The sequence below is a fragment of the Anopheles arabiensis genome, chromosome X (assembly GCF_016920715.1).
Source record: "Anopheles arabiensis isolate DONGOLA chromosome X, AaraD3, whole genome shotgun sequence".
NCBI lineage: Eukaryota > Metazoa > Arthropoda > Insecta > Diptera > Culicidae > Anopheles > Anopheles arabiensis.
This window is the reverse complement of record NC_053519.1, coordinates 24,308,894-24,319,940: the sequence shown is the minus strand read 5'-3', so window position 1 is coordinate 24,319,940 and position 11,047 is coordinate 24,308,894. Positions and strand designations below refer to the sequence as shown.

Sequence of the window (11,047 nt, the reverse complement as noted above, 5' to 3'; positions counted from 1 at the left end):
GAGGTGGATCCCATGTCTCGTGCTAAACTCTTCTAGTTCTGTTCCAATTAATTGTTTTGCGTTATCTAGAGTAATCGTTCTAGGATATCCTAGTCTCGTGAATATGCCGTTAAGTCTAGTTACTGTTTCTTTTGCAGTTATTCGTGTCATTACTTCGATTTCCTTATAGCGGCTGAAGTAGTCTATAATAACTAATAAATAAGTTCCGCATGGCATCGGCCCTAAAAAATCTAATGCTAAGTCTATCCACGGTCTTAACGGGAGGGCGCGGCGCGTCATTGGTTCTGGTCTGCCTGGGGCTTCTACTAGCCTACAACCTTCACAAGTGGCTACCCGTTTGGTCGCATCTTGGTCCATACCTGGCCACCAAACTCTGTTTCGAAGGCGGCGTTTCATGACCGACTCGCCTGGATGTCCTTCATGTGCCAGGTCGAGCATTCTCTCTCGCAGTGCGGTTGGTATTACCAGCTTATTTCCCCTGACCACCATTTCCCCTATCATACCTAACTCTTCTTTAAATGGTATGTAAGCTTTAACCTCCGATTCCGTCCATATGCCCGTCTGTAAGCACATTTTTAGCTTCCCTAGTATTTCATCCTTTCTAGCACTCTCTTCCACTTCATCAACGTCTATAGCCGCTGATTCTATTACCGCCCCCACCATAAACTTATTCTCTTCCTCAAACGGTTCATCTCTCTCATTTACTACCAATCGGGATAATGGATCTGCGATGTTTCCTTTCCCTTTCCGATACTTTACTATAAATCTAAATGATTGCAGTCTTAAAATCCATCTTTCAATTCTGGCGCATGGCCGTGCTGCCGGCTTGAATATGGTCTCTAGTGGTTTATGATCCGTCTCTAATTCAAAAAGACGGCCGAGCAAGTATGGTGCGAACCGTTCTACCGCCCAAACCAGAGCTAATGCCTCTCTTTCGGTCTGACAGTAGCGTTGCTCGGTGGCCGTTAAACTTTTGCTTGCATAAGCTATCGGTCTTGGTTCAATGTCGGTTGGTCCGTTAAATTGAACTAGCACGGCTCCTAACGCAACAGGTGAAGCGTCAGCTATCACTCTAGTTCTCAAACTGTTGTCGAAGAAGCACAATAGCTTAACATCTGAGACCATCTCTTTTAATTTCTTGAATGCTTCTTCTTGCCTTTTTCCCCAGATAAACCTGGATTTTCCATGGGTCAGTTCGCGTAACGGAGCTGTTGTTGTTGCTAAATCAGCTAGGAATCTGCCTAAATACGTAATCAACCCTAAAAAACTTCGAACTTCTTCCGTCGATGAAGGTGCTCGAAATTTCTGCAGTGCTTCTACCTTCTTGTCGCTAGGTTCTATGCCTTTGTTTGAAATTTTATGCCCTAAAAATTCAACAGCTGTAACCTTGAAAATGCATTTTTCCTGGTTTAGCAAAATTCCTTTCTCCTTTAATATTCCAAGTACTCTTTTTAGCATTTCATCGTGTTCCTCTTCCGTATTTCCATACACTAATATGTCGTCCATATAATTAACGACGTTGCTACTAACCGTGGCAAGCATTTGTTCCATTATTCGTTGGAACACTTCTGGTGCAATTACTATGCCAAACATCAACCTTTTGTATCTATACAATCCTGTATGCGTAATAAAGGTAGTGATGTATCGACTGTCTTTATGCAATTCTACCTGATGGAATGCTTCCTTTATATCTAGCCGAGTGAATAATTTGGCTGCAGAAAATCGCGGAAGAAAATCTTCTATTGTTGGCATTAGGTGCCTTTCTCTTAATATTGCTGCGTTTGCCCTACGCATATCAACACAAAGGCGAAGATCCCCATTATCCTTGATAATTGGTACTAACGGAGAAACCCATTCGCATCCTCCTTCCACTGGTTCAATTATATCTCTATCTAATAGATATTGGATTTTTTCCTCAATTTTTGCTAATAGAGCCACAGGTGGCCTTCTGGGATGTTGGCAAATGGGTTGAACATCTCTGTCAACGGGAATTTTTACTATCACATCCTTAATCTTTGGAAAAGGCTGCTTTGTTCTTCCCTCCACAGCTCTCACCCCGTGTGTGCTTGGTAGTCCAATAAAAAGAACTCTTAGTTCCTGTCGTGATCTGGCCAAGCCACCATCCTTTAAAGCAACCTTTCGGATTCAAGAAATTAAGGAACACACGGTGTCATGCTCTTCCGTTGATTAATCCAACACGACTGACGTTTATTCGCATTTCCTGTCATCTCGAATGATCTTTCACGCTCGTCCTATCTCTCTCTATCTATCACTTCCTTGTCTATCCTAAACCCTACAATCTACTTCTTCCGTACTCTCAACAGTGCAATAAATTCAAAAATGTATCTTAAGTAATAAAATAATTTTACTAATAACTATCACTGCTTATATTTAATTGAGTTTGAAAAAAAATATTAATATGTATAAGGAAAGAAATTGTGGCACCTAATACATCTCCATGTCGTCCCACCAAGCAGGTTTACAACGATTTCTCTGTGGTCTTGATGAGGCAGCAGATGTACTTGTTGCGTTAGGGGCCTGAGTATCATTATCTGTCGCTTCATTGTGATTGTTTACATTACTGGGGTATAACTTGAAATCTTGTATATTCATAGCAAATTGATTCCCGTTTTCACCACGAACAACAATCTTTGCTCCTTCTCTTGTTAAAACAGTAAAGGTCTCTTCAGAGAATAATCGATCAGTTTTAGTCCTTTGGGGTACAGCTACTACCACTTTATCTCCTACGTTTATACTGCTTTCCTTCGCGCCTCGTCTATCATCAGCATATTTTTTGCTAATTAATTTAGCATGTGCATCGTCTTCTCTTATGTCCATTCTATCTACACCGGTTTTTCTCTCCCACAAACCAGGAAACGACCCTCTATAACGCCATCCAACAAGAAGCTCAAATGGAGTCGCGTTTAACCTAGAGTGATGTTTACGCGTGTTATGTATCTGTACGTATTCCTGAAGCGCTTCATTCCAATTCTTTTTTTCTACTTTCGCCGCTGAAACTGCCTTTATTATTCCCTGGTTCTGACGTTCGACGGCCCCGTTAGATTGTGCACTTAACGGAATCGACTTATGTATTTTAACTCCTTTTTGTTCCCAAAACTCTATGAATTCTTTGCTTTTGAATGGTGGCCCATTATCGCTTTGAATCACACTAGGTAATCCCCATTGCTTAAATATATTACAAAGCGCTATATTAGTTGACTTGGCATCAGTGGATTTCAAATGTACGACATGTAAGAATCTAGAGTAGGTATCTACACAGACCAAGAAATGTTCCGAACCACATCCTTGTAAAGATAAAAAATCGATTTGTAATTTCTCCCATGGCCCTTCTGGAAGCTCTCGACTGGATAAAGGAACAGGAGGATTTCTTCTGGAAATTGCTAGACAAGTAGCACAATTACTGACGAATTCTTGGGCCTCTTTAGACATATTGGGCCACCAGAAATGTTCGCGTAAAATTCTTTTAGTAGCTCCACATCCAACATGTCCTTCGTGAGATGTTTCGATTGCCCTTTTCCGGAGATATTTAGGTAATACAATAAAGTTGTTTTTGAAAACTAGAGCATCAAGACTTCTCAATTGTTTTTCAAGACATTCGTACCTTCTTAGATGACGAGGCCAATGACCTGTTTGAATTGCCAAACGCACTTCAGCTATCTCCTTGTCTTCTTCTGAAGCCAGTTGGATTTCTGACCATGTCATACTCATGTTAAATGCATCAACCGTGTATAATATGTGCTTATCATCGTTTTCATCGAAGGGTTCATCCGCTTGACAATTGCTAATCAATCGTGAAACAACGTCTGCAATATTCTGATCACCAGGAACACATCGGGTTTCAAAGTTAAATGGTTGTAACCGCAGAGCCCACGATTCGGCACGAGTAATAGATCTTTTTCCGGATCGATATTGTCCGCCGAAGATAAACATATTCGCAACCGAGTCGGTCCAAACGGTAAAGTTAATGCTCGTTAAGTAGTATTTGAACCGTTCAACTGACCATACTATGGCTAACGTCTCTTTTTGGGTATGAGGGTATCGTTGTTCTGTTACCGTCAATGATTTGGAAATACATGCTATTACACGAGGTACACCTGCAGAATTGAATTGGGCAAGAACTGCTCCGAGACTGAATGGTGACGCATCCACGAATAATTCTGTTCTGTCCTTGTGATCAAAATAACCCAATTTGTCGATTGAATTTATAGCTGCGTTCCTTATATCAATGAACTCAAATTCTTCTAATTCAGTCCAATAAAATGATGATGAATTTGCAAGAGCTCTTAAATGTTTAGTTCTCTCTGCTCTATGAAGAGTGAATCTTTCGAGGAAATTAATGAGGCCTAAGAAGCTCTTTACTTCTGATAATGTTTCTGGCCGTCGAAACCCATCAATGGCTTTTCTCTTGTCTTCGTCGACTCGTCACCCATCGTGAGAAAGTAAGAAACCTAAGAATTTAACCGTTTGTTTACCGAAAACGCATTTACTGGAGTTTAATAACACGTTGTGTTTCTGTAGACGTGAAAGTGTATAGCGAAGATTATCGTCGTGTTCTTCCTTCGTATTGCCGAATACAAGGATATCATCAAGATAGTTTACCGTTCCGGGGCAATCTGCAAGTACAACTGTCTGAAGTATTTCTTGAAAGATATCAGGAGCATTGCATAATCCAAAGGGTAATCGAATGAAGCGGTAAGTATTGTTACCTGAGAAGAAATTGGTTAAATGTCTGCATGATTCATCTAGCACAATATGGTAGAATGCATTAGTCAAATCTATAGTAGAGAACCAACTAGCTCCATTAAGTTTTGATAGAATTTCTTCCAACGTAGGCATTCTAAATGGGGTCCTCATAATACATTTGTTCGGGCCCCGTAAATCGACTACCAAACGAATGTCTTGTTTACCTTTCGGAACAACTAACAGCGATGAGCAAAAAGTTTTATCCATGCCGCTAGTCACCTTTTCAATTATATTAGATGATAGAAGGTTTTCAAGTCGATTTTCAACTTCGGTTATGAATGCGGGGGGAATATTTGTATATACCTTTCTAGATGGTGGCAAGCTTTTATCATAAAAAAGCATAACTGGAGGTACATTGAATTTTGAAAAATGTTTCAACACACCTACAGCATTTACATCTCCCGACTCTAATTTGTGTCCTGTCCTATGATATTCAAATGATACAATGGGAACGCTTAAGCCAAGCTGTAATACACTATATCTTGTCGCAGTCGAACGCCCTAAAAGTGGTTTTGCTCCTGGTATGACATAAAATTTTTCAATTGCGGAAGGCCGATCAGGGGAAATAAACAGTTCAGCGAGGAATGTAGCGATAACTGAAATAGGTTTACTTGTAGCATATGCCCTCAACGGTTTATCCGTGCCGTTTTTCAATTCATAAATTGGATGAGAAATGGTATCTCTCATTATTTGATCAAAAATATTATCACCGACAGTATTCACTTCGGCCCCAGAATCTATCAAAAACTTTACCTCAACACCCGCTACTGTACATGTAATTGATCACGTCACGTACGAATCCAACCCGCACATTGATACCTTTGTTGGGCTGACGAAAATATTTGGCTCCGATAGCTTACTTGAGCTAGTTGGTATTGAATAATTGCTCGTACGCATGTTGATATTATAAACTGCTGGAATTAGTTGAAGAGTTGTCTAAAATGATACAAAATGCCGATTAATGTCTAATTCAAATCCATCAAGTGAAAAGTTTATTAATTTCTTCTGTGCACAACTACTATGTCATTAATTCATTTCTTTGATCAAAACTTACAGCTTCCTCTTCTTGGTCGTTGGACGCAACTGCTGCAATTTTCCTAATTTTAGAAGCGGGCGAACCATCTCGATCTCTACCGGTTTCACGTTTAACACGAGATGACGTACATGCTCTTTGAATATGCCCTTTAGCTCGGCACAAATGGCAAAACTTCGCAATGGCAAAACAGTGATCCGGTTGATGACCTGTGCTCGTACAACGCCAGCACGGTTTAGATGAAGACGAAACGGGTCCACTCATGCGTGAATATCCTCCGCGGCTACGCGGAAAATATCCTCTGCCTCTGTAGCCGAATGTTGATGTTCGAATCTCTCCTCGGCTCGAACCCGGAACACCATACGACACCGCCAATACATTTGAAGCTTCTTCCGTAGGATACTTCTTGCTAAAATTTTCCTCTGCTTGTTGTTCAATCTCGACCGTACGCACACGGTCCAATAACTCTTGTAAAGAGTTCCCTTTACGGGCAGCTTTTCGGGCTACTTCGCGGACTTTACGGTTTCTGGCATGGTTCTGTAAAACATCTGCTACAGTCTCGACAAGTTGGTCATGAACATAACCGCAAAGTTTGGCAATAGTTGACACACGACGCACATATTTTAGGTCAGATTCGTCCTTATTCTGCGGCAACGATCGAAGTTTCTGCCGCTGGAATAGCAAATAATCCCTTGAACCAAAATACTCCTCAAGGCGATAAATTGCACTGGAATATGGCTGGGTAAGTGCATCAGGCCCGCCTTTATTAGATGTGTTGTTCAAGATGTCAAGCAATTTTGAGCCCGCTTTCATTTTAAAAATGTTTGCTTTCGTCGACTCTTCCTTTATTCCTGCTAATGCCATACCCGATTCGAGGATCTCACGCCATCTATTGAAGGAAATTTTGTCAATTTCCTCATCTCCGTCTAAGGCTTTGCATTCCCCAACTTGTAGCGTAGAAAATGAAAGCGAGGGAAATGTTGAAGCTTCCTCTATTCCTGGTTTGAACGAACACACACTATGCTCGTCGTCATCCTCCACCGTCCACCCGGAATCCCGCAAGTTTCTTGGCATGATTGTAACTTTATAAATGTTATCTCCGTAGTTTAATTGACAAGCCGTAATTAAACAATATGCAAGTAGATTAACAACGCGACTTTTGTGTAATCAGGAACCTTTGTTCAGTTAACACGTTGATTCACGTTTCCGCCATTTCATCGCGTCGCTTGACATTACTCACACCAACAAGTGTGATCTCCCTTCAGAAACGGTGAAAACTGCTGAACCGGTTCGCTGATGATAAACTTAACCCTTACCACCGTGTGTAACATGAACGTGGGCTAACCCTAGACATTGTAACGATCATCATTATTTGATTGTTTATTATTATAATTATAAACTGAAGTATTACTTATTTTTGTTGTATATATATATATATATATATATATATATATATATATATATATATATATATATATATATATATATATATATATATATATATATATACAATATGTTATATATTGTACATATATGTTATATATGTTGTATATATATATACTATATATACTATATATATATATATATGTATATATATATATATATATATATATATATATATATATATATATATTTTTTTTTTTTTTATTTTTTTATTAATTCCTATTGGAATGTGTCTTAATATTTACGATTGCATCAATCCTATTGAAGGATATGCTTTAACACTTATAACACTGTTGCAACGATTTTCGGTGAAATGTGCATTAATGTGGTCTATTCCATCGATCCTCATGGAGGATGTGCCTTAACATTTAATTTCATTTTTTTTTTTGTGTAACATCAATTCCTGGTGGAATGTGCTTTAATGTGGTCTATTGCGTCGGTCCTCTTGAAGGATGTGCTTTAACTCTTCATCTCTGATTATTAATATTATTCTTATTATTATTATTATTTTTATTTTTTTTTGTTACATCGATTCCTGGTGGAATGTGCTTTAATGTGGTCTATTGCATCGATCCTCTTGGAGGATGTGCCTTAACATTTAATTTCATTTTTTTTTTTGGAACATCAATTCCTGGTGGAATGTGCTTTAATGTGGTCTATTGCATCGGTCCTCTTGAAGGATGTGCCTTAACTCTTCATCTCTGATTATTAATTTTATTATTATTATTATTTTTTTTTTGTTACATCGATTCCTAGTGGAATGTGCTTTAATGTGGTCTATTGCATCAATTCATACAAGTATGACCGTTTTATAAGTAAGATTATGCGTCAGCACTATAAGGCACTGAGTAGGAAAATTATTATGTAGATGCCTTTATTAATTTAATTGTTTAAATTATGCATGTTATTATTATTAATAATAAGTTAACTTATTGATTGATTTATTTATTTATAAATTTATTATTTAACTCATTTTATTATATTTTGTTTATTTCATATCGTTTTATTTATTTTATTTCTTATAAACATTCTAAGAAATAATTTATTATTTTATTTATGAAGTATTATTTTTTTTTGTTTTATTTTGTTTATTGTTCCTAATTTATGTCTTGTTTTACTATGATAGTAAATACTACTTGTATTTAATGCTCATTAATCACTTACAACGTGTTCCTCAAGTAAATTTTTTTTTTATTTTTTTTTTTGTAACAGACCCCTTCAGGAACGTCTAAATCGTTTATATTGTTCAATACTTGCTAGTGTGCGTATCTTCTTCATTGATATAAACTATGTCACTGCCACATACGCACCACGTTCATCCATATTCTCACTTGTTTTGTAAAATACGCAATACCCACAATAACCAACCAAATCCTTATATTTACCATGCGTAGATTCGTCCAACTGCGCCATTGTCGTGATCTGGCCAAGCCACCATCCTTTAAAGCAACCTTTCGGATTCAAGAAATTAAGCTACACACGGTGTCATGCTCTTCCGTTGATTAATCCAACACGACTGACGTTTATTCGCATTTCCTGTCATCTCGAATGATCTTTCACGCTCGTCCTATCTCTCTCTCTATCTATCACTTCCTTGTCTATCCTAAACCCTACAGTTCCATTGCCGTTACCTTGCCTAGGAGACATTGGCGTTCTCCTTTAACTACAAATAGATCAGCTACTTTCTCTATAGTTTTGCCTTTGTCTTCTATTGAAAGCTTTGCAGCAAATTGCCCTAACACTACTAACGGTTCGGGATTGTCCCCATAAGGTAGAAACACTTCTCGACACTTTTGCGTTTCTCCAAACCGTTCGGCCTTATAGGTTTTCAAATATTCCCAAGCTTTTTCTGTGATAATGTTTTTGTTACATCCAGAATCGACCAGCATTTGTAAATTAACTCCTCCTACTTTCACCCATAGCAATTCTTCTCCATCGCTTATGCTATAAATGAAATTTCTAACCCTTTCCGATTCCTCTTCCACATTCGCAACTGCCCTCACCCTCACCACTGTTCGCGGGCGTTTAGCCGTTTGGTGGAATGCTTCAGGTCGCCGTTTCAAATTGTTCGGCGTCCGGCATTGGGCTCCGAAATGACCAACCTTTTTGCATTTGTAGCATTCCTTGTTTTTGGCTGGGCACTGGTAATCACCTGAATTGTGATCTCTTTTCCCGCAACGTGCGCACCCTAAACCTCGTTCGGTCACCCGGTTGACAAACGAGTTGCTTTGCCGCTGTTCCCATCCTAGGGCGTCATCCTTCCCTGGTGCACTCATTGCTCTTGCCTGCCTTTTCACCGACTCGTATGAACTAATCAAACGGATCGTTTCATCCCAATCCAATGACTTTTTCGCCAGTAACCTTTCCTTGAGCTCGGACGGAGCAAATAAGATTACCTTGTCGATCACGCTAATCGCTCGTGCTTCATTCTCGTTGTTTCCGAAGTTGCATTTCTGTGCCCAACTCTGGCACCGGAAAGCAAACTCCTCGACAGTTTCCGAATGTTCCGGTTTTAATGTCCAAAACCGGTTCCTTTCAAAAACATCATGCTCCTTTGGGCAGAAGTAATCGTTTAACTTCTCTACCGCCACCAGGTAAGGGTCAACGCATTCCTCCCCTCCTCCCTGTACGTCCGCTCCAGGAATGGATGTAAAAACTTCTTGTACATCAGGGCCAGCTTTCGCAAGGAAGATATTTTTTATCCTAGTGCGATCCTTTTCGCCAGTCGCGGCGATAATGTACTCGAAGTTACGCCGATATTTCACCCATTCGTTCCTAACAGCGTTTCTCTCCATCGCTTTAAAGAGAAATGGTTGTACGTTCCATGCGTCCATTTTCCTGTAATATGAAACCATTTTGTTATGTTTTTATAAACCAGTAATTTATCAGTGCCTCCATTTTCTTTCTGTTCCATCTTTCTAATAGTTACAAACCACCATTGCTTTCCCTTTGTACTGCTCTCCGGCAGGTACATTATCCCCTTTCCTTTGTTTTTTTTTTTCATCCTTTTTGTTACTGCTCTCCGGCAGCCTACCATTCCTTTCTACTGCACTCCGGCAGTTTCAGGATCGACTCAACGATTTCTCTTGACACCCTTGGCCATTCCCAAAATGCTCTCCGGCATTCCTTTATCCTTTATCCAAAAAGATATGCTTGTATGCACTCCGGCATTCCTTTCTTTCTTGTTGCTCTCCGGCAACCCTATCTACTTGGATGCTGCTCTCCTACAGGCAACCAATTACACATACACAAATTGACACAACACAGTTATTTAACATTTTCACAACTACCACATTTATTTCCAAACCTCGATGTAAATTTTTTCACTTCACTTCACTTGTTTAAACTATTTTCCTCGTCGCCAATTGTGGTACTCTGCTATTCCAGTCCGGTCGTGATCGCGTACATGAATATACAGGACGATCTGCTCGTCATCCCTTGACAGCACCGCTGTCATCCGTGGATCGGTTGGTGTCATCCGATCTGGAACTATCGTTCCATGTAGTGATGTGCAATCTAAATATTATTGCAATACCACAATTATTATTGTGGTACTCTCAATGTTCGTCTGTCTCGGTCCGCGTCCTGCATCAAACTTGCTTTATCATGTCGTCCCTTTATAGTGATGGTCCTTCATCCAGTCCCCTGTTCCATGTTGTAATCCCATCCGGATTGATCTAATCCGATCTTCTTTGCACCGCTAATCTTTGTCATCATGTTGTGGTGATGGGTAGCTACAGTTGCCGTACCACATCACTTTCTTCTTTTTTTTCTTTTGCACTGTTTGTTATGAATTCATATCTCTTG

At 39.4% G+C, this 11,047-nt stretch overlaps 2 protein-coding genes across 3 annotated transcripts; both read right to left on the bottom strand.

Moving 5' to 3' along the window:
• Window positions 1-2,178: 2,178 nt before the first annotated feature.
• On the bottom strand, window positions 2,179-8,738 carry LOC120906504 (uncharacterized protein K02A2.6-like). 2 transcript variants are annotated; one of them, XM_040318235.1, is made up of 3 exons: window positions 8,626-8,738; window positions 5,819-7,143; window positions 2,179-5,700 (listed from the first exon to the last, which is right to left on the bottom strand). In XM_040318235.1, exon 3 carries the CDS (start codon window positions 3,949-3,951, stop codon window positions 2,446-2,448), a length of 1,506 nt encoding a protein of 501 aa, XP_040174169.1. In that variant the 5' UTR covers window positions 3,952-5,700; window positions 5,819-7,143; window positions 8,626-8,738; the 3' UTR covers window positions 2,179-2,445. Both variants share the same exon structure in this region, with proteins under 2 accessions (XP_040174169.1, XP_040174170.1).
• LOC120906506 lies at window positions 8,729-11,042 on the bottom strand. Its single transcript, XM_040318238.1, has 2 exons — window positions 10,548-11,042; window positions 8,729-10,078 (listed from the first exon to the last, which is right to left on the bottom strand). The coding sequence occupies exon 2, from the start codon at window positions 10,072-10,074 to the stop codon at window positions 8,851-8,853; it is 1,224 nt and encodes a 407-aa protein (XP_040174172.1). The 5' UTR covers window positions 10,075-10,078; window positions 10,548-11,042; the 3' UTR covers window positions 8,729-8,850.
• Window positions 11,043-11,047: the final 5 nt, after the last annotated feature.